Genomic DNA, 27,253 nt, shown 5'->3' with positions numbered 1-27,253 from the left:
AAGTCTAGACTGACACCCAGGTTTCTGGCTTAGGTAACTGGGCAAAAGGCGATAGGGAGAGGTAAGCAACAACAGAGCAGAATTTGGGTTAAGGTTGAGTCTGAGGCACAAGATGCCTGAGTAGACATACCAATAGGTAGTTGTAAAGAGGTTTGGGTGGGAGAAATATATGTGGAAGCATCCATCTACAGCTGGTAGTTGGATCCACGGGTAAGGAGCAGGCGCCCAGCAGAAGACTGGGCACTGAGAGGGGCATGGGATGGGCCAGTGATCTCCACCTCCATCCCACCTGTTAAGAATTCCAGAGAACGTTACTGATCCTCAAAACCCCTCATCCCACAGAAAGGAAATAAGACTTGGACCCCTGGTGTTTCCTGGGGGAGAGACAGCCCAGGAAGGATGCTCCATTACAGGTCCCTCTTCTGAAACATGTCCATCTCATTACTGCTTCTTACCACCTAGGGGACATGTCTCAGAGCCCATCCTCTCTTGCTACAAATGGCAGGGCTTCCTGCCCTTACCGCCTAGACTCCTGGGCTAGGAGCCCATGTGCTCCAGATGGGATGTTCCAAGAGATGGGGAGGGACTGACAGTGACCTCCACAATGTCCAGGCATCTGCAGCATCCCCTGAATCACCTATATTTTTCCAGGGAGTGCTGAGGGAAGGTGTTGGGAGCCATCTGACCTTGCCTTACTTCCCTGTGGCCTGGCATCCTGGTGATGGCACCCAAGACAACCAGTCCTTCCCACCTCACCTCAGCCCTGTTCATAGACCCCAATGGGCCCTGAGACCCACAGGCCCACCTCCGACACAGTGTCCACATGGGATCAGACAGGCAGGAGGCAGCTCACGGCGCTTTTTTCTGGTGGTTTTATTTGAAAACCCTCAGGTGTGTCCCCTCCCTCACCACACCCATTCCCCTACCGCCACCCCAGGACATGACAATGCCACACACACACACACACACAAGGCTGTGAGCTGCACATGGAACACAGGGGCTGTGCTCACAACAACATGAAAAAATATACATTATATATAATACATCGGGGCCCCTACTCCCGCTCCCACCCCCACAACCTAGCCATGACCGGGTCATGTAGGAAGGGGAAGGGGCTGTAGGACTTCAGGCAAGGACAGGAGAGGAAAGAGGGCAACAAAGGAAGGAAAGTGGGCGCAGTGAAGAAGCAGGGGTCCCCAGAGTGAAACGGACAGAGGTGGGGGGTCATAAGAGAAGCAGGAAGGCCCCAGGGCGGGAACTGGGGATAGGAAGGCCTCATGGACAGGAGAGTAGGGAAGTGGAGTAGAGGGTTCCTTCAATCCCACCGCTGGCCACTGCCATTGCTACTGACAACCCCCCCAGTACAGAGCATGGCTAGTGGGGGGAGAGACAGAGACATGGGTGAGCTAGGGGAAGGCTGCTCTGAGGGGCAAAAAGGCAGCCAGAGTCTTCCACTCGGGATAGCGGGGGGAGCCCAGAGGCATGGGAGCAAGGTGGGTGGAGGGATGGGGAGGGCAGACTCCAGTGGGATTTTGAGATTAAAGGATGCCTCAAGCTCTCTCCCTTTTGGTCTCTCTTCTCTCAGAATGTCCTTCTTTCTTTTCTGAGAGTATCTCTGTCTCACCAGGGCAGAATTCTCTCTCTCTCTCTCTCTCTCTCTCTCTCTCTCTCTCTCTCTCTCTCTTCGGGGAGGAGTGTAGGCCTTAGTAGCGGTGTGGGGGGGTCTCAATGATGCGTCTCTCATCGCTGCTGGGCGAGTCAGCTGCCTCTGAGTCACTGCTGTCCTCGTCCTCCTGCTGGCCACCGGCAGCTCCTGCCACACAGGCTTGCCGATTCTGGTAGGACTGGAGAAGGCAGAAGTGGAGAAGAGAGGGGTTCAGTGGCCTGACACACCCCAGAGCCTCTCAGCCTCCCTCCGTCTCCTCACCCCACCCCTCTCCCATCTCCTTCCCCATGCAAACCTTTCTCCTTTCTACTCAGAGGCTCTGCCCAGAGCTTTCCCCCAGGGCCCGGCCATTCCTTAGAGGTCTTCGCTGTGTATGACCCTTCAAACCTCCCACTCCCCAGAGCCACTCACCTCCATGGGGTTCACGATAATGGTGAGCGCAGAGTCATCCCAGAAGAGGTCAGGGTCCTTGGGGTCACTGGAGGCCGCTGGGGGCCCACCGGCCCCCGAGACACGGCGGTGAAGGGAGTGGATTCTCACCAGGCCCAGGATGACCATGAGCACCAGGAAGCCCACACACACCACAATGATAAGAGTCGCTGCACTGGGGACCACTGTGGGGAGAGCGTGCAGTGAGCAGACCGTGGCCAGGCCCACCTAAAGGGGACTCAGCACAGGGAGCAGGGAGGGGGGCCTAGGCAGAGGGTATCTAGTAAGAGAAGAGAAGATCCATGATGACTCAGAAGAGGAGACTACCCTGGAGAAGCTAGAAGAAAAATAGAGTTGGGAAGGACCAGAGACCAAGAGAAAAGCTGTCGGCAGAGTGGCTGCTGCTAGAGAGACAGAGGGAAGGAGGTGAGTAAAAGTGGAGGCAGGGCAAGGTGGGGAAGGGCTCCCAGCGCAGTGCTGTCAGGAGCAGCCCTATTGTCAGCGGGAAGAGGACAAGGTTTGGAGCCTGCCCAGGTTGTGCTCTCAGGACCACTTGGCCTAGGAATGAGCTGCTCAGTGGGAGAAGGAGAGAGGCAGCCACATGGGCTTAATGGTGTGGGAGGAGAGAATGACCAAGGCTGGGACAGGTCTAAGGGGCAAGCAGCAGCCCCTTCACTTACCTACCTGGATTGGACTCACTCCTGCTGGATGCCGCCTCCCTTCTCCTTATGGGCTTAGGGCTCCTTGGCCTCCGGGGCCTCTGCTCCTCCCTAACCTCCCTCTGAGGTACACCCCTCCTCTCTTTGGCCCTGCCATGCCTCTGGTCCTGCAGCCCCACTTTGAGGCCCAGGCTCAGGGGGGCATGGACTTTGAAGGGCAGTGAGACATTGAAGGGCACGTGGACTCTCACATGGACCCTAGAGCTGATGGCGGAAAAGCAGATGTGCATGCACAGGTACATGCCCAGGAAGACCGGGTGGGCACACAGCCGGAAGAATGTTGCCACACCCTGCACCCAAGCCAGGCCTCTGCTGGCCCACACAGCTGCCTGCACCAGCCCCCTGGCGGCCTGCTCACACAGCAGGGTGTACGGGATACGTCTGAGGGTCTCCAGAAAGGCAGCGAAGAGCCATAGGTGCAGCGTCACCCAGCTCCCTGCCAGCTGGGCACACCAGGCAATCCCCTGAAAGAGGATGTAAACAGCACAAACGTAGACTGCAAGGGCCACAGAGCGAGCAGCTGTGAGCACAGCCCTGCCCACCCCCCGCACACACACAAACAGCCCTCGGAGAAACAGGAGGAGGCAAAACAGGAGAGCCCACAGCCCCAGGGATAGCAGTTGGAGGCAGAGACCCCACACATACACACCCAGGCCCAGGGCCCTCACAGGCAGCTGGGTCACTACACCCCACATGGTGCACATCCTGCCCACTGCCTTTGCTCACAGCAGCTCACCCGACCACAGAGGCTCCATGAGGCCCAGACTCTGAGCAGTCCCGTTGCTGAGGAACTATTAAATGCATGGGACACACACACACACACACATTATGTTCCGGTAACAGATACACCTCCTGGTCCTGAATTTACCCTCAGCCTGTAAGACTCACATGTCAAGAGACAGAGCAGAATGCAGAGAAGCACACAGCACAAGAGCCCCACACACCCTACTGCAGTCCCTGCTTGCGGCAGCCAGCACACTCATGCTGCCACCACACACACTACCACGCGCTCCAGGGCCAACCAGGTGTGTGGAGAATGCCCTGCCTGAGAAGGCACACTAGCCTCACACCTCCCTGAGGCCACCCTGATGGCTCTCTGCCGAGTTGGTCCCTGTCCCGACCCATAGCCCACTTGGGGCCACTCTCCAGCTAGAGCTGACTCTGCCTAGCAGGGCAGGCAGCCTTCCTGGGCACTGGCTCCAGGGTAGAGATGGGCCTGGCTGGATCAGCATTTCTTAACTGCCTGGGCATGGGGGAGGAGGGTAGAGGGAGACAGAGAAGACCTGTCTGCCCATCTGCAGGAAACAGTCCCTCCCAAGTCTCCACGTCAATAAGCAAGATGGGGGTGGGAGGGGGCGGGCCACCAGCAGAATGCCCCTGTCGCTAAGCCCAGGCTCTAGAAGGAGTGGAGGCCACAGCAGGCATACTTGCTCTGGGCACAATGATGACAAGCCAAACCTTCTGGTTTGTGCCTTAATCAGATGCATTTAGTCCTCTGAGACCCTGGCCTGGCAAAGGAAATCACAAGTTGATTGCCAGGACTAAGGAATGATGCAGGAAAGACAAAATGCCAACACTCTATCTATAGGCCAATGAGCATGGTTCGTTAGTTTAAAATGAGCCAGGAGGCCAGGGAGATGGGAGGATTTTTAAATTAGCTACAGATAAAAATCAAGAATTTAACAACGAAGCAACCTTTCTTGCGGCATTAGATCTGAGCTGTTAGTTCTGGCCTTGAATGACCTCCATAGTCAACATGAAAGGGTGTTTTAGCAAATGGCCCACGTGAACTCCTGGCTTCAGCTGATGGTGAGGACACTGTGGAGAGCCCTGGCCACAGCTCTGCGTGGTGCCCCTTTGTGAAGACCATCGGGAGAGACCTTTCTGCCCTTGGTCCCAGGGCTTCTCCTGAAATTCTGCTTGGCTCCTATCCTATGACCTTCATAACTTCTCAGGTTCCCCTTGGCTTTAGCGACAAGGAAGCTCAGAGTCAAAATTTGACCCACTCTCGCAACTGCACAGTCTCTGAGTATTTTATGAACTGGTGTTATCTTATTCGTCTTTCATCTTAGTCCTTTCCGCCGCACTTCCTAATTCATTTTCTACCTTTATCCTATTACATTGTAGGTCTTTCTGAAAAGCCTTGTAGGAAACAAAGCAGGGAAATGGTTCCCAAACCTTGCCGCACATTGGAGTCACTTAAGAACCTTTGAAAACCCTGATGCCTGGCTCCCACTGCCAGACATTCTGATTTCACTGGTATGGAGTGTAACCTGGGCACCAAACATTTTTACAGCTCCCCAAGTGAGACTGAGGAGCATCAAACTTTTGGATGACTATATAAATACAATCTTCATCGTTTTGTCTCACCTTTCTCAGACAACCTTATTCTCCCTAACCATAATTGCCCTAAACCCCCCACCCACCCACAATTTTCAAATTCTCATTCTCTCTCATAACCACACAAAAATTCCTTCAAGGTCAAAGTTCAAACTCTCTGCGCACCAGAAAACATTCCCTGACTGCCCCCCTTCACACTGATCCTCTGTTTTCTGATGCACTTAGGACCTTCAGGGAAATCCACCTCTTGTCCCTTCGGAGGAAATGGTATCTCTCACTGCTTCTGCTTGCCTAGAGGAATTTGACATTGCAACACCATAATTCTATAATACCACTCTTGGGATTGGGTGGGGGAGGAGATGGACTGCCTTGAGGAGGGTTTTATGAAATGGATCTCCTGGTAAACTCAGGAGATGTCATCACCAAGGACCCCAGGTGAACTATGAACTCTGCACAATACTCAACCCAAAATAAAGGGGAAAGCAAAAGCAGGCTGCCGCTCTCAGTTAGGATCTCAGAGCAGGCTTGGTTGACCTGCACATCAGCTCAGAACAGTGGATGGGGAGGTGAAATGAGGACAATACTTACACACACCCCTGGAGCACCGCCAGCTGGGGAGGATGAAGGTGAGGGTAGGAAGCTCTGGGGTAGTTAGAGAGGGACCACCCCTGGGACCTCATGCCACAGAAAACTAAGACTGAAATCTCGACAGGCCCAGCAACAATGCCAACAAGGATTTAGATTGAGCTTAATCTGTGTAGCAGGACCCAGTATCCAACCCAGACAGGGTTGAGTGGGCCAATTCCGAGGGAAAGAACTGGAGAAAGAGCTAGGGAATCATGAGAAGAAGAAAGAAGTTGGCCCTGAGGGTCTATTGAACACAAACAGGTTTAGTTCACTCACATGTCTCTACCAACTAAACACTGAGTGAAGCCTGGCCAGCATGGCTCAGTGGCTGAGTGTTGAACAGTGAACCAAGAAGTCATGGTTCGATTCCCAGTCAGGGCACATGCCCGGGTTGTGGGCTCCGTCCCCAGTGTGGGACTTGCAGGAAGCAGCTGATCAATGATTCTCTCTCATCATTAATGTTTCTACCTCTCTCTCCCTCTCCCATCCTCTCTGAAATCAATAAAAATATTTTTTTTTTAATGGAGTGAAGTTTCTTAGAACCTCTGCAACTTGGTTATGCCTTTTACTCCTCCTCGTCCCTATTCCCACCTGCTCTGCCATACTGTCAGAGTAAAACATTTAAAAAGGCTTCTGCAGAAGAAAGAAGGGAGCCAGTACTAAGGGTAACAATACACAAAGGATAGTGTAGCAGCGGCCACTGCCCAAGGAGAGGAAGCCAGACTGAGTAAGAGGGAAGCCCTACAAAGTATTGAGGCTAATAACAGTGTGTGTGTTTTTAAGCATCAAATATAAATGGAGAGAGTAGGAAGTGCACAGGCTCTGGAATTGCTGCTGGATTTTAATCCTGGCTCTATCACTTTCTGGCGGTGTGATCTTAGTAAAGTATTTAACCTCTCTGGGCTTCCATTTCCCTGCCTTTAAAGGGATAATTCTAGTACCTATTTCATTTGCTGTTTGTAATGACTAAATGAGTTAATATGTGTAAATGCTCACAGACATAGTGCCTGGCACACGGGGATGTGCTTGCTGTTCGTATTACTAAATGTATTGAAGGGAGTGCTGTACTTTCAGGGTAGTGTTCACTGACCAAGGATTTCTTCCCACAAAGCATTCTTGGAACTCCTTAAGGAATTGCCTTCACAGCCTGTGATACACCTTTTGACTTTTTTTCAAAAGTGACAAATCTGTGCCCTTCGAGAGTAGGTTTAATGTTTAAAAAAGCAACATGACATCCGGCGCCAACTCTGACAAAACTGGATGCTGAAGTTGGGTAATGCTGAACTGGGCCAAAAGCATGGTGTGTCCAAAAAAAAATAAAATAAAAAGTGCAACCTCATTAATTGGCTTTGAACGCAATCAAAAAAGGGATTTAAAAAATCATTTTTAGCACGATCAGAATAATTTTGCAGTTTTTAATAATGTGGGGGAAGACTCATTTTATAATATTTGGTATAAATCTCGAGTTGCAAAATAATAGGATCCGAACTTTGTAAAAAGGAAAAAAAAATGGGGATAGAAAAAAAAAACCTGGTGCATAATATACCATATTAAAATGGTTTCGCCCTAACCAGTTTGGCTCAGTGGATAGAGCGTCGGCCTGCGGACTCAAGGGGCCCAGGTTCGATTCCTGTCAAGGGCATGTACCTTGGTTGTGGGCACATTCCCAGTAGGGGGTGTGCAGGAGGCAGCTGATCAATGTTTCTCTCTCATCGATGTTTCTAACTCTCTATCCCTCTCCCTTCCTCTCTGTAAAAAATCAACAAAATATATTTTAAAAATAAGTAAATAAATAAAATGGTTCCCTCTCTGTGATAGAATTGTGGCTGAGCTTTCTTCTTTACACTTGCAGTTTCTGGTTTCTCGGCTATTAAGCAACTCTTACATGGGAATTTAAAAATTGTGTCACTGGTGAAGGACCAGGGCCAGGGAAGGAGATTGCTTTGAAGGGCAGCACTCCATCTGCATGTTTACACACTTGCTCATTTTGATTTAGAAATAGTCTTATGACTTTGTACATGGCACGTAATTACACATGTAATGGTGCCAACTTTCCCCTTGGGGATAGGAACAGTATCCTGTAATGTCTTTAGATTCCTAAAAGCACTTTAGGACAGTGCTAGTACATGATAGGTGTTTAATATACTTGATAACTTCACTACCAAGGGTCCCTAGGACCAGGGCTTATTGATATTGCTGTGGGAGGGTAGCAGGGACAACAAAGGCTTGGCCTAAACCCCACACTGACTTCATGATTCCCAGCATGAGTGCCCCTGCAATGACACACGGCTCACATTCTTCCCAAGGGAAAGGTGATGATCCAGGGGAATAAAGAAACTGGAACACAGCCTTCAGGTACCACAAGGGAACAGAACCCAATGCTCCACCCTGTCCTGCCCCCCCGCCCCCCGGGGGTGGAGGGGGAGGATGCCTGTGCCCAGCGCCGTCCCCTGCCACCTGCCCACCCCACACAGCCTTACTTACTGGAGTTTCGGTGGGCGCTGGCCAAGCTGTGTCCAGCCATCTCAGGAGGTGGCTGGTGACCACGGTGCAGAAACTGCTGGGAGCTGAGCACATGGCTTGGGTGGGCAACCCGGTTCATGCTGTGCAGGACGTTGACCTGGGGAGGGAGGGCTTGGTGGGCACACACTTCTCCCCAGGTCCAACTCCATCTCCCGAAAGCCCTCTCTTAACCACTGCCCCACAGCTGCTGCCGCCCCACCCACCACCGGGGCCAGGAGTCCTCCCTGCTGTCATTTCCACTCCCACCACCTTTCGGTTCAGTCCACTCCACCCTGGCTTCTCGCCAGTGGGGAATAGCTGTGGAAGGAAGGAGACCCTCTCGGTACCTCCACGATGAATTCATTGCTGGAGTAACGACCATTCATTTCTGAGCAGGAAAGTCGGAACTTCCTGGCATAGAGGGCAGCTCCGTGCCGCAGCCTATAATGCGCCTGCCTCAGGATCTCTTCATACACAGTGATGCTCTCCACCCCTGGGGGACGAGGAAGTAGCTCAGCGCAGGAGCCAGTGAAGAGGCCCAGGGCGGACTCTCTCTCCGACTCCCACCAGCCTAGAGTGGGTTAACTCCACCCTTCAACAGGAGTTCTCAGAGGAAGCCGTGTTCCCTTCTGCCCCGAAACCTGGCTCTAATTGACTGGGATGGGCTGCATTTCCTGCTCTGGTTTCCTCTCTAATGCTCTGTGGCTTCTGAGTAGGGATGGAGAGAAGGAAACCAGGACCCTCTGCAACACATTAGGGAGGTGGCAAGCAGGAGAGAAACAGAGAGGGGAAATACGGAAATCACCAGGGAGGCTCTGGAAGGGACTGGAAATGGGAGGGAACTGGTGATGCCCATCAGCTCCCATCCTCCCTTAGGGAGGATCCTTTGGAGAAGAGCAGGCTTCCTTTGGACATTTCTAAATCATTCCCACTAGTTAGATGACCTCCTAACAGAAAGCTATGCTGTTTACATAAGATGAGTGAGACGGAAGACAGGCAGGATGGCTGGTATCAAACAGCCAGAGGATTAGGAAGCTGGTCAAAGAAGGCTCGGCCAAAGGAAAGGTGGAGGTGAGCCAGGTTGAAGAGAGAAGAGGGAGAAAGGACCATTTGGAGCCTAACCCCTGGCACATCTCCTCCAGGGGCAATCTAGCAGTGAAACAATCTTCCAGGCTGGGAAGATGTGAAATGTCACTTGGCCACATCCCTGGACCTGGAAGAGGACCCTCTGGATTTCCCAGTACTTGATCATGGGAGGAAAACACACAGAAAAAGAGGACAGGCTCTCGGGCCCCACTGACCAGCAATGGTGATGTAGGCAGACGTGTTGGTGAGCTCCAGCCCGCGCTGCTGCAAGGAGGCCATGTCCAAGAGCAGGCTTTCCCGCTCCGGGTCTAGGTCATCCCCCACCAGAGAAATCTCACAGCCGTCCAGGTTGTGCACAATCTCATCTGACATGCGTGTGTCTGTCACTGGGTTGGAGAGAGTCAGGATCTGGGTCAGAGTTGAGGCCCACCTCACAGCCACTCTTCCTCCCCTGCCAGGGTCATTCCCTGGAAGTCAGCATCATTTTCAAGAACGCCATTACCCAACAATTTCCATCCACCTGTGAGCCTCCTACAGGCTCTTCTTCCTAAGGGTCTGTGGCTCTAGTCAAGCAAATGCAGGATGAAGTCGCTGCTCACATCCAGCCCCAGATTTTCTCCCTCACTCCGGTGCTAGACAGGGACCCTCCTTGGGATGACCTCACTCCCTGGGGTCATCCTTACCTGTGCCCTGCCAACTCTCATCCTTTTTGGCCTCCACCTGGTGAGAGATGGAGCAAGTGATCTGAAGATCTGGGAACAAAGCGACCCCCTCGGATCCCTCGAAGTCCACAGCTGGGCGGGCAAAGTGAGCAGTGCCACTCAGCAGGATCTGGGGGGCATCAGGCTGGAGGACAACCACGTAGCCCTCCACTTCGGGGATGGAGACGCAAGACTCTTCACTGAAGCACCTATGTGAGAAATGGGGAGAGGCAGCTATGACCCCAAAACCCCCTCTCTTATAATCTATATTCTCTTTCATCCCTCTGGGCCTCCACCTCTACATAGAGCAGCCCATGTGGTGAGGGGAGGAAAGGGGGCTAGTGTCTCTGCACCACCACCACCACCGTCACCCCCAGTAGTAGAGCTGAAGAAAGAGATACTGTCTCTCATGAAGATGCTACTGCAGGAAAGATCAGGGACAGAAGGTCAGGCAACCTTAACCTAAGGGGCTGACCACATCCTCAATGTCTTACCCCAAAATTATGGAACATCTAGCAAACTTGTATTTTACAAGCTGAGCTTACAAAAATGTACATATATATACACATACAGTTCTTTATCCAAGAGGTATTTTTATTTGTGTTTAGTGCAATATCTGGCAGAAATATGCCCCAAAATATTCTACCACAAAAGGAGGTGGGGACCTATCAAAAGGTGTTCGCCTTCTTGATGAGTCTTGTATTGACTCTCTTTTAATATCAGAGTAGCACACTTTGGTAGGTGAACTAATCTGACTATCTGGGACCTGCATCCATCTTCCCATGAGCCTCACTGATCTTGGTGCCGATACAAACACTCCCTAGAAAACTCAGCCAGGCTGAACCAACCAACAGCACAGCAGCTCAGAAACATGCTCCCAGGATCCCCTCTAGCCCCATCCTATATTCATAAATAAAACTCCTCACAGCATTATTTCAGCTTTAGCTCATTTTTTTTGAGGTGCTGAAAGAACTTCTAGATCAGTGGTTCTCAACCTGTGGGTCACGAGCCCTTTGGGGGTCGAACGACCCTTTTACAGGGGTCGCCTAACCATCGGAAAACACATATATAATCACATATTGTTTTTGTGATTAATCACTATGCTTTAATTATGTTCAATTTGTAACAATGAAATTGGGGGTCACCACAACATGAGGTACTGTATTAAAGGGTTGCGGCATTAGGAAGGTTGAGAACCACTGTTCTAGAAAGAGATTATAGCAAGCTGGTAGAAATTCAAGAGCTATGGAAAAAAGGACAAAGCTAGAGAAAAAGATGGGGTAGCATTTGTTCTGGGGTTAATTCTGCAAGTAGATGGGCTTTCCAAGAAAGAGATTTAAAAAATAATAAAAACTGAATAGTTGCATTAACCTGGCTTTAGAAAGAAGAGGCAACCTGCATGACAAAAAGCCTTGCTGTTCCCTTTCTCTCCCCCAAACCCAGGTCCTGATCTAAAAAATAATCCTTTTCTTAAGAGCTCTCTTGCCCTACCCTTTTACCTATAAAACACCTTTCATTTTGTACAACCCCTCAGAGTGCTATGGACAAAAGGGGCATTAACCTGGCTTTAAATGGACAGAGGCCCAAGAACTGAACACTGGAAGTTAGGGAAGCCACCTGAACTAGGGCAAGGATATGTATGCATCAGAGAAAAGGAAGTGCTGGTAGGTATCTGTCTCTCCCTGTTTTCTCATTCACACATGCGCACAAATACACAACCTCTAGGTTTTCTCCCACAACCTCAAGTATTAGGGTAGCACTAACCAACCACATGGAAGCACTAGAAATGGAGAAATGAGAGTTTGTTCTTTCTTTTCTTTTCTTTTTTTTCTTAACCTCAGAAAGAAAACAACAGGGCCCCTCTCCTGTACAAACGGATCAATGTCAGTTCCCAGCCCTTGTATAAGCCTCTTCCTGAGCACGACAGAGGTAGGAGGGATTCAGACAAGCCCATCAACAAAGGGGATGTCAACTCCTCGCCCTGTGGGACTACTCTTGCAGAGCTCCACCCTGAGCTGAGACAGAGCCCTCCCTTCTGACTTGGCCCTTGGCTGACTGAGGAGGATTAAGCCCTTCTTAACTGGATGACAGCCCTCTGGCAACTAGGGTTCTGACTATAACATGATGGGACACATCCTCAGCTCTGACCTGTGCCCACATGACTTCATTTACCTATGACCTTCAACTCCACATCGTCACCACACCACCCACCAACAGCCAGATTACCCAAAGCTCCTGCCCCTGCCTTCCACTGCTCTAATTGTGGGGCCTGATCATTACACCCAGTCACTGCCTAGGCTCAGAGCTCTCTCATCTCTAAACCCACAACCCTCAAGTTAGGGACAAGTCAGTGGTAGTAATCTTCATACAGTTTATGGAGAAACTGAGGCAGCGTAGGGAAGAGAATGCTTACACAGGAATCCTGACTCCTACATTGTGTAATCCACCCACTAGGTGGCAGCATATCCTAAAAACTGCCCCATAAACCTAATAAGGGGTGAAAATTCCCTTATAATAAGAGCCAACATTTGCAGAGTAGGCACTCTGCCAGGCGTTTGATCTGGATTATATCATTTAGCTATAACAATTCCATGTGTTACATTCTATTGTTATCCTTGCTTTATAGCATTTGTTCGATGTGAAAAAGCTAGTAATATCTGTGTCCATAACTATTATGCTTTCATTACCTCTCAATTAATCTGTATTTTTTAACACCAAATATACTTAAACCTTGAAGTAATGTATAATTTTTCTTTTAACGATTTCAAAATAATTCACTTAAAATGCAAAGGTCAGCAAACTTTTTCTGTGAAGGGCCAAACAGTAAATATTTTCAGCTTTTTGGCCATACAGCCTCTGTCCCAGATATTCAACCCTGCCACCACAGTGGAAAAGCAGCCATAGACAATATGCAAATGGACGGACATGGCTGTGTACTAATAAAACTTTATTTACAAAAACAAGCAGCAGATCAGATTGAGCTTAGATCATCCACTTTGACCTTGCAAGAGCTTGATGAGTCAAGGTTAAAATAGGTAAAGCACCTAGAGCTATTTGCCCGATATCTTCAAGGTAATGAGTATTGAGTCAGAATTAATATCAGCCCTCCCAGCTCCCAATCCAGTTCCACCCCTGTCCCACTTTACGTATCAGCAGAGAGCCAGCAGAGAGCCACCGAGAAGTTTAAAACCCCCAAGTCCTGGAAGTGTGGCTCAGTGGAAAGAGTAATGCATCAGTTGCTGGGAAATCAGTCTAGTCCAGGCTATGTCAACCAAGCAGGTCAAGTGTCCTCTCCCCATCCATTAACTGAGCTACCCTGACCGCCAAAGGGTTCTGACCGTCTGTCCCTACTCTGTGATTTTCCCACCCCACCCCACACTCACTTGACGGCAGTGGTGAGGCGCAGGGGCCTGACGCCAGGCGTGGCAAAGCGCAGAGTGTTCATGTAAGCCACATGCTGCAGGGCATGGTTGAAGGTCTCCACATCATCCCCCTCCAGGGTGAGCAGAGACTGCGAGGGGTTCACGTGGACCTGGGTCCCAGACACAGACACAGCTGAGAGCAGGCCCAGGAGGCAAGAGAGGAAGGGAGCCGAGGTAGAGAGGTGGGACAAGGTTGGGGAGCTGGGGACATGTCTGGAAGGAGAGGGCTGGAGGAAGTGGGTATACCTTCATGCCTTTGCCCAGGCTCTCGAAATCCCTATAGTCCAGCCCCTCCCGACATGCATAGAGGCACTCGATGACCTCGCGGCTCTCCAGGCGGCCTGAGCGCACGCTGAAACCAGCCAGGTAGCCATGAAAGTAGTGGTGGATCAGCAAGGGGTCTCCTAGGGCAGGAACACAGGGGCAGATGGGAGGTGAGAAGAAAGGGGGAATAGACAAGGAAAGGGACTAAGAGAAAGGGAAAAGAGAGAAAGGGCAGAAGGCTTGAGAAAGAAAATGCAAAGGAGAAAGGTGGGAACTAAAAGAAGGAAAGAAGAGAGATGAGAGAGAAATGAGGCTAAGTGGGAGATTGGAGAAGGCAGAGAGAGAATCTATAATAATAAAAGCTAATATGCTAATTAGACCAGATGTCCTTCCGGACGAAGCCGGGGCTGCGAGGGCCAAGGCAAGCTGCTGCAGCTTCGAGGACCAAGCCCCTTGCACGAATTTTGTGCATTGGGCCTCTAGCACAGAATAAAACAAGGGGAGAAAGGGGTGAAAAATAGAAGCAACAGAAATGAGAAAAGCTTCCAGGACAGGGAAAAGGGAAGAAGAAAAGCAAGACTCAGGGAGGAGAGAGGAGACACAATGAGGAAAAGGAGGAGATTGCAAGAGAGGGCATCTTCAGAAGCATGCAAGGAGACCAGGGTGAATGTGTGTGAGCTTCACAGATGCCCAGGTCCTCCTGTGACTGACTCCTGCCTCCTGCGTTTCAGCAAGAGAAACCCTTTACTCCCTTCTGTAGGCAGGATGGGACACCCAGAGTCCAGCCAAACTCCATCTGGCCACTCACCAAGGAAACCCTACCTTGCTGTAGTTCTCAGAGGCTCTGCCCCCTGGTGGCATGGGAAGCAGTAACTAAGAAGGCTGAACAGGATTTGGTGTGGAAAAGGGAGTGCAGAACAGAAAGTTAAGGTGAGAACTCTCTGGTCTCCAGTTCTTACACACAGAGTACCTTGTGTGGCATCCGTACTGTTGTCTCCACCTTTTTCTTTCTCCTTGTTCTTCTCCTCTGAAGGAGGAAAAAAAGTGGCAGTGAGCTCAAAGTTGTAAGGACAGATTGACAGAGAGGAAAGAGGAAGAAGAGGTCTTCCTTGCTCTGGCCTGCCCTTATAGGACTTGCAACCTCTTTATTTATTGATTTGAGAGAGAGGCAGGAAGAGAGCAATTTGTTGTTCCATTTATTTATGTATTCACTAGAGGCCTGGTGCATGAAAATCGTGCACTGGAGGGGGGGGTTCCCTCAACTCAGTCTGCACCCTCTCATAGTCCAGGAGCCCTCAGGGGATGTCCGACTGGTGGCCTAGGCCTGCTCACCACAAGGAGCAGGCCTAAGCCGTCAGTCTGACATCCTTAGCACGGCCGCAGAGGCGGGAGAAGCTCTGCCACAGCCACTGCACTCGCCAGCTGTGAGCTGGCTTCTGGCTGAGCAGCACTTCCGCTATGGGAGCGCACTGATCACCAGGGGGCAGCTCCTGTGTTGAGCATCTGCCTCCTGGTGGTCAGTGTGCACCATAGCAACTGGTCATTCCGTCGTTCGGCCATTCAGTCGATTTGTATATTAGCCTTTTATTATATAGGGTTGGTTGTTTCTTGGATGTGCTACCGGGGATCAAACCTGCAACCTTGGTGTACTGGGACCACACTCTAACCAACTGACCTACCCGGCCAGGGCCCCAACCCTTCTTTGTTATGTCTTAATCCCTCAGGCCTCTAGTATAGACAAACCCTCAAATACGTTGCTGAGGAAACACAAATTCTGGTAAGACTGACAGACACACACACTCTCCCAGAAGGAAAAAAATAAATGAAAGAAAGAGCTTAAAGTTGGAAGACTGATGACTCTGAAGGATTACTGCCCTCCAACAGGGTAAAGGGCTGTGGAAATCATAATCGCTGTGATGGGACAGAGTGGAAACTGGCTGAAGTGACAGAAATATTCCCATGATGCCTGAAAAGTAAATTTTTCCAAGTCAGAGGTGATGACCAGTTGAATAGGTAGGAGATATAGGGGGCTGTGGTGGCCACTGGAGGTCTTTTTGAGTCACCTTGCCCAACTGTCCTTGCTCCTTCACCAATTCTAAGCCACTAGAGCAGTGATGGCGAGCCTTTTGAGCTCGGCGAGTCAGCATTTTGAAAAACCCTAACTTAACTCTGGTGCCGTGTCACATATAGAAATTTTTTGATATTTGCAACCATAGTAAAACAAAGACTTATATTTTTGATATTTATTTTATATATCAAATATAAACCATTTAACAAAGAAAAATCAACCAAAAAAATGAATTTACGTGTCACCTCTGACACGCGTGTCTTAGGTTCGCCATCCCTGCACTAGAGGCTCCAACCTTCAGTGTCTTCATGGAGCAACTCAGCGACTTACCAGTCCAGCAGGCCCCGATCATGAGAGCAGGTTCCTTTCGGGGTGGGTGGATGAGACCATTGTCATGGATGAGAGCAGGGTCAAAGGAGATGCCATCAGCATAGAGTGTGACTGTGGGGAACTCCAGGTTCAAAGCATAGTGGTGCCACTCGTCATCGCAGACCTGGGGGAGGAGTGTAGGGTCAAGAGCCCCTCAGTGACTTCATCCTCAGGGAACTAATACAAGGCACTGCCCCTTCTGAGAATCAAGGGGCAGTTCTATCATCAGGACTTATTAGGGACTTATTGCCTATCCAGCTCAAGGAATAACATCCTTGTGCAAAATCTCTCAGGCAACCAACCTAATACCTAAAATTCCACTCTTCAGGTAAATCTTTAAAGCTATAAACATTTCTAAAAGGAGTAACGTGCTATTTTATGAATTAATTTTTCCCAAAATAATTTATGCTTGGAACATGCTGAACTCTTTCCTACTTCACGGCTTGTACATCTGTTTCTTCTCTGCCTAGAACACCCTCTCCTACCAGCTACTTCCCATCCTACTTACTGTTCTCCTCAGTCACCTTCCCTGAACACCCAATGTCAGGGAAGTTCCCCAATCTTTGCCTTCCCCTTTTCCCTACTTCAGTACCTTACTCTTTCAGAGCATTTATCACTATTTATCATTTTTATATTTCTGCTTACTTTCTAAAAATATATCTCCAACTAAAATGTAGCCTTAATGAAGGCAAAGATTTTGTTCCATCTTATACTCCATTGTATCCCCAGAATCTAGCAGATTGACAAGGACTTAATTGATATTTAATAAGTATTTTTTAAATAAATAAAAGTAAAATAAAAATAGGAGTAATGTTACCAATATTAGCAACATGGCAGAAGGTCAAGAAATAGCCAATGGCAGACTATCTCTTTTCAACAGTACCACAAAAAGCAGAAGCTTTTGCAAACAACCCTCAACTATCCAGTTTGTGGGTTTTCCAGGCCCTTCATTTGCCATTCTCTCTCTTCCACTTCCTGCCTTTTTTCAGTCATTTGCTTAACCAGCCACTCCACCAGGGCTTGCAAGAAAAATAGGAGATGGAAACCCATTAGTCCCCACTAGTCCTTGTGGTTAGCTTGGAGAATGCAACTGTTGGCTCAAGAGAGGATTTTACTGTTTTCTTTTGTGGGGTTTTGGTCCATTTTTACTTATCCTTCATAATCATGGATAATAAGAATAAGAAATAACATGTATAGAGTCCTTTCCAGTCTATGGTCATGTGTGGAATAATGACATTTTGGTCAACAATCTACTATATATACAATGGTGGTCCCATAAGATTATAATGGAGCTAAAAAAAATTCCTGTTGCCTAGTGACATCATAGCTGTCATAACATCAAGGTGCAGCACATTGCTCACTTGTTTGTGGTGAAGCTGGTCTAAACAAGCCTACTGCACTACCAGTTATATATAGGATAACTCATATAACCATGAACAGTACATATACTTCATAATGATCATAAACAACTATGTTACTGGTTTATGTACTTACTATACTTTTAATCACTATTTCAGAATGTAGTCTTTCTACTCATAAAAAAATTTTGCTGTAAAAAAGTGTTATGCCAGCAGCAGCCTCAGATTTCTCGCGTTTACCATGGGTCTTGATTGCATCATTTTCTCTTGTGCTTGGTTTAACCTCGTGTGGTTTTGCACAGTAACATGCTGTACAGGCTTGTAGCCTAAGCGCAAGAGGCTATCCCGTATAGGCTAGGTGTGTAATAGGTTTCTGTAAGTGCACTCTGGGATGTTCACACAACGACAAAATTGCCTAACAACGCATTTCTTAGAACATATTCTGTCGTTAAGCGGGGATAGCAGTGTAAAGGTCTATCATGTCATTTAGTCCTACAACAACCCTGAATATAGAATTCTTATTATCCCCATTTTATAGGTAAATAAACTGAAGTCTAGACATATTAACCAAGTTTTCAGAGCTAGTAAGTTCCCCGGGTGGGACTCAAACCCAATCTGTGTACCTCAGAATTAAATTATTTTCTCAATTACAACATGCTAACTGCTTGAGAGTCAGAAATGTGTACTATTAAGGTTCTAGATCAGAAAGAGATTAAATAAAACAAGTGGGGGAGGAAATGGTTGGTTGGGTTTGATGTTAGTAGTCATTTGTTTCCTATTTCCTTTTAACCCAGGAGTGCTTTCTGCAGGAGACAAGCCTTGGCAATAGAAAACAAAAGAACCTAGGGATATAATGGTGAGGAACAGAAAGAGGGGGCATGGGCGACCCAAAAAACTCAAACCCCTGCCCTAGGCCCCTCCTCCCCTGAAAGCAAGTTACATGCACCCATCTTTCTGGCACTGGCCTCACCTGCTCCAGCTTCCAGAGGAACTTGACTGGGCGGGCACTCTCCAGCAGAGGCCAGTAGAGGAAGGAAATCCTGCAGCCGTGGACGGTCAGTGAGTAGTGAGAGAAGCCGTCCTCTGAGGACAGAGGATGGGGATGGGGGTCAACCACAGGGCCTGGGGCAAGAACAGGTTCAAAGCACCAGAAGGGAGAGGACACTGGGTTCTCTTTGCCCTCTCATGCACTCTCTCACTCCTGCATTCACTAGTCTTCTCCCCCCAACACACACACACACACACACACACACACACACACACACACACGCACACACCCCTACACCCAGTTCAGGTGGTAACTAGAGCTTCTTGGGCACTCTGATTGGCTGAGGGGGGACACCAGCCAGCCTGTTCCACCCAGATCATTATTGGTCCTTTGGTTAATACAAACATCACTGGTGACAGTCCTCTTCAAGTCACGATATCTGACCTCAGAGAAGTGGCAGAAATGAAAGAGCATATGAAGCTGAGCGCCCTGACACCCGACCCGCAGAAGGATGTGTCACACAGTTGAGGGAGATGTACTTAGTGATGGAGCCAACTAGCCCTTATAAGAGGAAAATGGGTAGAGGCAGAGGAGAAAGGATGGGGCACACCACCACCCAGGGCTTTCCACCATAGTGGAAGGGTTTCAATGGGAGCAGATTCAGGGGGCAGTCTATGGTGGGATGCAGGAGGACTGGGCACCCCCAAGTGAGAATGGCAGTGAGCAGTCCCACTGCACTCTGAGAGCAGTAGGATCTCAACCTCTCATGTTGGGAGCCAATCAAAGAATTTCAGGAACTATCAAACCTGGCACTGCCATCTTACAGATGCAGCAAGAGGAAGTGACCCATTCACAGTCACAGACTGAACAGTGATAGAGACAGCCAAGAAGCTAGGGTTCCCACTCTCCGGCCAGTGCCCTGAGCAAGGCTCACCATTCTGGACAGTGTTACACACGATGGTTTCCTCTTCCTTCTTGCCCTTATTGGGAGTTACACCGTGCTTCATCCAGAAGGACAGGGTAAAGTGGTCACTGAGGCTGTCCTGGGGCCCCGAGCCCAGCCCAGCTGTGCCACCCAGGGGCACCTGCACAGCTTGGGTGCCGTTGAACCAGTAGATAAGACTGCTGTCCTGGCTGTAGTGCACTGAGAGGCCTGCCGTCCAGTTGGCATTGGGGCCAGGCATGGGCAACAGATCCACCTCCCCAGTGGCAGCACCTGCAGGAGCCCCAGAAAGCACACATGTCAGAGCTGAGCAGCAGCAGATTTGGAACTGGGGAGCAGGCAGGGAAAGAGTGACTAATGAGAAAAAATCTCCTACAGCTAATCTCACCACCTCTTCTGGCCTTTCAAAGACAAGAGAGGAATTGGCCTCTCTTTTAGGAATACCTCTCCAATTAACTCATTCTCCAACTCTTCATCTCTCCCTACCATTTTTCCACAATGCATCTGGTAATCGTTTTGTGCTACAATTATGCATCTTTGCCAATAACATATTTATTTGATCTTTGGATCACAAGAGCTAACTACATGCCACAACCCCTGTGAATATATACACCTATGCATGGACAAAGGAAGATATAATGCAGATTCTTACTAAAGAGGTAGAGGAGGGTCATGTAAAGGCTGGGTGGGAAGGGGCAGGACTAGGGGTTGGGGATGCACACCCACCACAGAGTTTCCGCAATGCCCGCTCGGAGTAGTTGTCTCGGTCACAGCCTTTGGCCACATGGCTGGTCTGCAGCTCTATGGTGGCCTGAATATTCCAGAGAGGTTCATCACAGGTCTCCAGGCGGATGCCAGGGAACAAAGCCAAGCTCCCAGCACCTGGTGCATATTCAATCCTTTTGTTCCAGCCTGCATGGGGGAGAGGGAGAGGGCAGTGCAGAGACAGAAGAGGAAGGCAGCCCCTCCTGTCTATCCATTCTGCTCTTGCCATTCCACTGACAGTCTCAGCCTCCTACAAAAATGGTTGTCCAGGGTGGACAGTTACAAGCCTGAACCTAACTATCCCTCCCCTGACTCCTAGCCTAGCTCCCATGACTGTCAGAAGCGACAAAAAGTGAGGTGAAGGTAAAAAATGATTCACAAGATGAGTCACAGAGCAGGGCTCCTCACCTTGCCAGCTGGGTTTACAGGTGGGCTTCACCTGGATCTCCACCTGGGCGTCATCTGCCGCCCGCTTCTTCCCGCAGTCATAAGCTGTCACCGTAAACTTGTAGAGCTTCTCCCCGCTGTACTGCAGCTTCTCCGTGTTCTCAATGTTCCCTGGGGTGGGGGCGGGGGAGGATAGAGATGGTCAGAAGCACTAAAGAAAACCTAGGGAGACAAGGGGGGGCTGAGGGCAGCGGGCTCAGGAGCTAACTAAGCAGCAGGAAGCTGAAAAGAGGGTATCTCGGGAAAAAATGCTCCACATCTGGAAAGGAGGGTTTGGAAGGCAGAGAAGTGGACAGCTCAGCCCTGAGATGTCCTGAGGGATGTGGGTGCACAAAGTGGGCGGGGGCTGGACTCACCATCATTGTCAATGAGGAAGGGGGTGTTGGGTGTGAGGATCTCGTAGTAGCAGATCTGGCTGTACTGGGGGGAGCAGTCACCATCAATGGCTTCTACCCGCAGGATGCGGTCATACAGCTTCCCCTCAGTCACTGCAGCTCGGTACAGCCGCTCCACAAACACGGGGGCAAACTCATTCACATCATTGACACGCACATGAACGGTCGCCCTGCATGTGCCAGAGCGGGAAGAGGGGAGAGAACGAGTCAGCCATCCTCATACTGGAGACTCAAGAGAGGCACAAGCAGAAATCCAGACAGGGAATCAGAGCAGGAGGGAGGCAGTCTGTCTCTTAGCCTGGGGCAGTTGGGATGCCCATCGCCACTCCCCAGGGCACCAGGCACCTCGAGGGAGAGAGCCCTCAAGGGAACTGTGCTAAGGAAAGGATATCTGCTCTGAGGGGTAAGAACCACCCCCGGTGACACCAACACTGATTTTGATGGCTTCTGGACAGAATGCTATAGGTTGGGGCTGCCCAGAAGAGGGGTAAGAGGATTTTGTGTCCAGCAGGTCGTTTCTTCACAACAATCGGATCCAATGAGATAACCAAGGAAGATACAGGGTAAAAGCCAAGTTAAAAACCAACCATGGGAAAGGTAGTGGCATTTGTACAAAAGCCATGTCATCTGTCATGAGCAGTACACGGAAGACGAGTATTGCCTTTTGTGAACAGTATGCATGTCAGCTGCGGCCCTCCCTGCTCAGGTCCCCGCAGGGCAACCAAAGCTCAGGCTAACCCTTTGCGCTGAGGCCTGCCCCTAGCCTAGATCCAGGCTCCCAGGACCCCTCGAGGCAAAGTTCCTGTCTCCAAATGGGAAACTGAGTCACAAAGAGCCGTTGATCCCCAGGGCCTCTTAGCAACCCAGGAACCCTGCCTGCCAATTTTCATCCAGTCTCACATGAGAAGCTAGCTTGAAACAAAGGAGTCCCAGGTCCCAGCCTCTTTCATGCTGTAGCCAGCCCCTGCCCACCCTCACCCAGCGTGCTGTGTGTGTGATAACGGTGTGAGAGTGGCGCACACTGCACCACAGACCAGCGGAACAGTAGGAAGGAATCTACAGTGCTGAGTGTGCACCTTCGCTTCCTCCTTGCTCTCCTGGTCATCGTAACCCCCATGTATTGAGCCCATTACTATCTGTCAGGCACTGTGGCGCATGCTTTTTATACAAACCATCTCCTTTCATCTTCACAGCAACCTAAAGAAGTAGGTGACATCATTATTTCTATTTTACAGATAAGAAAAGCAGATCCAGAAAGGCTAAGTTGCCCAAGGGCCATAAGAGGCAGAGCCAGGGTTAGATCCCACTAAGTTCTACCATATAATTCTGTCTCCTGTCCCTAAACCCTATGAACAGAGAGGGAAAGGGCAGCTAATATTCAATGACTGCACCGATGGAGGATGGCGAGGGGCTTGGAAGGAGGGAGGAGACCCTGCAGCAGGGGGCATGGGACTAGGGCTTCCTCACTTGTGGGACTTCTTGGTGTTGGCTCCATCAGGGCCCTCGCCACAGTCATAGGCCTGGATGGTGAAAGTGTGCTCCTTCTGGGCCTCGCAGTCCACTGGCTCCTTGGCCCGAATCAGCCCTTCTCCTGTTGCCTTGTCCAGGATCACAGCCTCGAAGGGCACCCCAGACCCATGGAGCCGGAAGCCACAGATCTCACCTGGCCGAGGGGGTAGGGAAAGATGAGGCCCTTGCACTACCTCCAGCATCTCCTTCCAGCCTCAGCCTCCCTGCCTCGGGTTCCCACTTCACCTCTCCTCCCAAACCCAGTCCTTTTTGTGCATCTGAAAGCAATAATTATCAAGCATACAGCTCCAACGCCAGCTTTCCTGATCAACAACCTCTCAGAGATACCAGGTCTGAGATCTGGCAAAATCTTGATTCATTTAACCCCTATCCTGCCCATGTCCTCTCTGGTTGCCTTTACCCAACCACCAGCTTCTTTCTACTCCTTGAGACAACTTCATTTTCCACTTTCCAAGGCCTCTTTCCCACTTCCTTATTGCTCTCCTTCCCAGGATCTCCCCTCTCCTCTCCTGCCTTCTACCCTCCCAACCACTTTTCTCTGCCCTACCCACCTTGCAATCCACCAATCCCAATTACCTGCATAGCGCAGGGGGGCGTCCTTGTCCAAGGCGAAGAGTGGTGGGTTCAGCAGGACCGTGTTGTCATTCTCCATGACGATGCCCTGGTATTCCGCCTCAATCCATGGCTTGTGCTTGTTGGCTGACCCCCCAAGGGAGAGGAGAGGAAGAACCTGTGAGCTCGCCCGCCACTCCCACACAACTCTCATTGACTCAGAAAAACTCACACTCCAGTATCACTACCCTTTCCACACCCTGCAGAAGCATCTGCAGGTGGAAAAAATGAGGACAAGAAATCAGCTATTAAAGGAGTCAGAAGGCCTGAGGGAGGTCACAGCCTTCTCCTATGGCAGGATAGAACGTTTCCATGGCAACAGTCTGCCCTGAAGAGAGGGATGGATCTTCTAACTTCACTGGGAAACATGGTCAGAGGGTGGAGAATTTTCCTTAGGGATTTCAAGTGCTGGAGAATGGAGACTGGAGAATTCAGGAAATAGTGGTGGGCCATCAGAAGGCCCTGGGAAAGGGAAGGGATAGATGAAGGGCAGAGTTGGTGTTAGAAAAAGTAGATCTAGAAGTTTCCTGAGATCCTGATTGTTTATCCACTCCATCACCACTTCCACTACCCCATTCAATCCTGATCCCTTCACTCTGCACTTCTCCCAGCCAAGCCCCAACCTAAGGCCATTCTCCCAGAGTAGAGGGAACAGGGGGAAAGAGAGAAGAGAAAATATATAGGACAGAGGGAGGGGGACAGAGAAGGGCAGCGATAGAGCGGAGGAATCAATGCCAAATAACTGGACCCAGCAGAGCCAACATCCTAAGGGATTATCAAGCTGGCCTAGAATCAGGACAAATCTCCTCCCTGCTTCTCACCCCCACAGCCAAGAGAACACACTCGTAACCAACACATTTCTGTATTCCCCCACCAAGGTGACCAAACCCCATGCTCCCTGAACCCCACTTTTTATACAGTCTCATGACTTAGTCCCAATTCTTGTCTACTCTATCCTACTTCCCTTCAACCACCAGCCCATTCCGGATGGATCAGCCTCCAAATCTCCCTATCTCCTACCAGACTTAGCTCAACTGTGCTTCCTGCCAGGACCAATTTCCCACTAGCCTGGTAAGAGGCTACGGGGAAAGCACAGCATCTTCCCTTCCCTTCCTACATCACCTCCCAACCCCAACCTCCACTGCCTGCTCTATCTAATCCTATCATGTCAACCCTCAGGCTCCCAGGTACATTTATGATGGTCCATCAGCAGGACATGGGCAGAGAAAGACATCATCCAAAAGGATGTTGCCAAAGGAAACTCGTCCCCAGAATGTCATGGTGAGCAAGAAATCCATTTTTTCCTCCAACCCTACCCCCAAAAGCCTTCTTGTATCTGAAAGTCTGCCCCTTTCTTGCTGATGACTACCACCACCCCTTCTCTAGTGGCAGAGGTGAAAGCCACAGGACAGTGCTCAGAAGGCAGCACAGGAAGTGGCAGGAAGCTAAAAAACCAGACTGATGTCAGAGATTGGGAATGGAGGGGAGGCACACAGCAAGGTCCGCACTGGGCACCCTCTTCACAGCTCACCCCTGACCCTGCTCCTCTCTTCTTGGCCACCAGCTCTCTCCTTGTGTCCATCTCCTTTCACTCACTCCTAGGCTCCCTGTCTTTTCCTTCCTTGACTCTCCCCTCCCCCTCTTCTCCTCCGTTCTTCCTGATTTCCCTTTCATTCCTCTCTCCCCCTTTTTTTGCCTCCACTTTTACCCTTTCCAACCCCTTCTTATCCCCCTCCCACGCCTCATCTCCCTTCTCCTTCTCAGCTTTCCCTCTCAGCACTCATTTAGCTCCCCCACACACCCACTTCTGCCCTTTCCTGCCTTTCTCCACCTACCTGAGCCCTCTTCCTCCACCCCTTCCCTTCTTCCCTCCCTCTTGGTCCCTCTGTGGGCCTCACCCAGCTGAATTTATCTGCTGTCTGCCAGAGAGGGCAGCTCTGGTAACCCACAACCCAGCTGCATGCAGGCATAAGGGTATAGATGCAGAGGAACACGCCAAAACATACGTGCTCCGAATTGCTGAGCCGCAAGGAACAGTTTCTCCCCAGGATGGGATGGAGATGAACCAGATGGATCTGCCACACACCCTTAGTGCACGCACACCCCAGTGAAAATGGAGAACCACCCGGAGATGTATAATGACCCTCAGGGCAAGTCCTTCCGAGACCTGAAATATCTCCAACAGAGAGAAATTGGGAGACAGGGAGACAGAAACCCCAAGATGGGAATAGGGACCAAACGGGACCAAAGAAGCCTATGGATAAAGATGGACCAGACAGGAGGATGTGGTGGGGGGGGGGGGGTATGTTTCAAAGGAAAGGAGAAGGGGTACATCTGAGAAAATGGATGGGAAGGGGAATGGTGAGAAGAACTGACACCTGTCATGTGCCAGAGAGCCTCATGGCTCCTGCTCACCCCTACCCCCCAATGTTCTGCCTGAAACCCCTCTTTTAGTGCCCCCACCCCCCACCTCACTCACCTTTGTTACAGGAGCTGGAGGGAAGAAGGGAGGCCAGCAAGAGGGGCAGCAGCAGGAGGGTCATGGTGTGGTGTGGTAAAGGGCAGGGCAGGGCCAGGCGATTGCTCTCCCCTGGGAGCCTCAAGCCCACTTACTGCTCCTTGAGGGAGGATGCAGGGGACCTCCAAGGAGGGGAGGGAAGAGAGAGGGCAGCAGGGCAGAGACAGAAGGAGCCTGCCGCCCACACTAGTCCATAGAGCAGACCTGGGCAGACCCCAACCTGGGTAGCGGAGGTGGGGGACTTGCAGTGGCTTCTCGTATGCTCTCCAGCCCGGCTTCCTCGCTCTTTCGCTCTCTCTCATTCCCATCCCCTCTACTGCAGGATGACGTAAGCACAGCCAGACGAAGATTGATGAGGCCATGGGCCAATCGGTTGACTGGGAGGGCCAGGTGCTGCAGCGGGGGAGGGAACCAATGGGACCGGGGAGCTGGGGCGGGAGAATGCTTTTAGGGCTTTTTCCCCCTGGATTGCAATTTGCGGGAGCCAGGGAACTGCGGGGGCTGGAGAGGAAGCTGGAAAGCCGTAGAGGGGGTGGGAAATAAGACGGACCTCGGGAGAAGCTAGAAGCTAGAAGCTCGGGGGTGGGGAACCAAGACGTCAACGGAGACCTGAGGGAGGCGAGGAGGAGCAGTATCCGCGTCACCCCCGCCCCCCAACTCTGCATTAACCTCTTTACACAGTCCATTCCATCAGCGAGTCCCTGCTGCGTGCCTCGTGGGAACCATGAAGTAAAACCCACAGCCTGAACCCGAAAGATCCTAGCATTTCAGTTCCCAGCCCCAGGTCTCTCAGGAAAACACGGGGCGGTCAGCAGGGCGGTGGAAAGGGCTTTGGAACTGAAGGAAAAGTGAGATTTTTGTGCCGCGCACGCACACACGCGCACACACCTGTCGAGGCAGTCCACCACCAGGTGTAATTTTCCCCACTGCCTACCCTCCCTGCCTTCCTCTCCCCGAATTCCCCACCTTAAACCATAATAAATCAGCCCATTGATTCTGAAGCCAGAGAAGTTGGTAGGTTGGGGGCGGGGGGGTGGGGCACGAAATAATCGAGGCACACCTCCCTCCACCATGGGAATACTGGTGAGCTTGGGCCGTATGAGGGCTGAGGGACTGGGGGGTAAGGGGGGCCGGGGGCGTATGTATCATCAATGACCACACAGGGAAAAGGAAACCCCTGGGTCCCAGGCCAAAGCGTGTAAAATTCTCCAGAATAGCCAACCAACCTCCTCCCTCACTGACTTCCGCTCTGGACTCTGAACTCAACACCTCATCAGGCTGCCCACCGCCCCCTCTGTGCTTAGGAAGGGCAGTTTCTCCACCTCCTTCCCAATGGTCTTATAGGACAGAGCCTGGAATGCAGCTAGGGGAGCTGTCTAGAGGAGTTGTGGGGGCCAGCGCGATAGGCTTTGCTTCACTTTGGCTCGTGGTCAGCTGGCTGTCCTCCTCCTTCCCCCACCTTCTCCCCTCATACTTTTCAGGATCCCCAACTCAGCCCCCGGAT

The 27,253-nt window shown here is 50.6% G+C and overlaps 1 protein-coding gene across 1 annotated transcript; it reads right to left on the bottom strand.

Annotated features, from left to right (window-relative positions):
- Positions 1-869: 869 nt before the first annotated feature.
- CLSTN3 (calsyntenin 3) lies at positions 870-26,066 on the bottom strand. Its single transcript, XM_059682109.1, has 18 exons — positions 25,711-26,066; positions 23,196-23,318; positions 22,557-22,752; positions 21,051-21,259; positions 20,656-20,805; positions 20,209-20,394; positions 19,474-19,755; positions 18,522-18,634; positions 16,155-16,317; positions 14,727-14,783; positions 13,739-13,896; positions 13,454-13,602; positions 10,053-10,279; positions 9,585-9,755; positions 8,631-8,776; positions 8,266-8,401; positions 2,078-2,280; positions 870-1,844 (listed from the first exon to the last, which is right to left on the bottom strand). The coding sequence occupies exons 1-18, from the start codon at positions 25,772-25,774 to the stop codon at positions 1,704-1,706; spliced, it is 2,874 nt and encodes a 957-aa protein (XP_059538092.1). The 5' UTR covers positions 25,775-26,066; the 3' UTR covers positions 870-1,703.
- Positions 26,067-27,253: the final 1,187 nt, after the last annotated feature.

Source organism: Myotis daubentonii, chromosome 2 (genome assembly GCF_963259705.1).
Source record: "Myotis daubentonii chromosome 2, mMyoDau2.1, whole genome shotgun sequence".
Lineage (NCBI taxonomy): Eukaryota > Metazoa > Chordata > Mammalia > Chiroptera > Vespertilionidae > Myotis > Myotis daubentonii.
The sequence above is the reverse complement of the archived record's forward strand: the minus strand, read 5'-3'. Positions and strand labels throughout refer to the sequence as shown.

Coding starts and splice junctions, on each gene's coding strand:
- CLSTN3 (XM_059682109.1), bottom strand. CDS start 25,774: ATGACCCTCCTGCTGCTGCCCCTCTTGCTGGCCTCCCTTCTTCCCTCC. Junction 2,281..8,265: donor CAGCGCCCACCGAAACTCCA/GTAAGTAAGGCT, acceptor CTCTCCCCACAG/TGGTCCCCAGTGCAGCGACT. Junction 1,845..2,077: donor TTATCGTGAACCCCATGGAG/GTGAGTGGCTCT, acceptor TGCCTTCTCCAG/TCCTACCAGAATCGGCAAGC.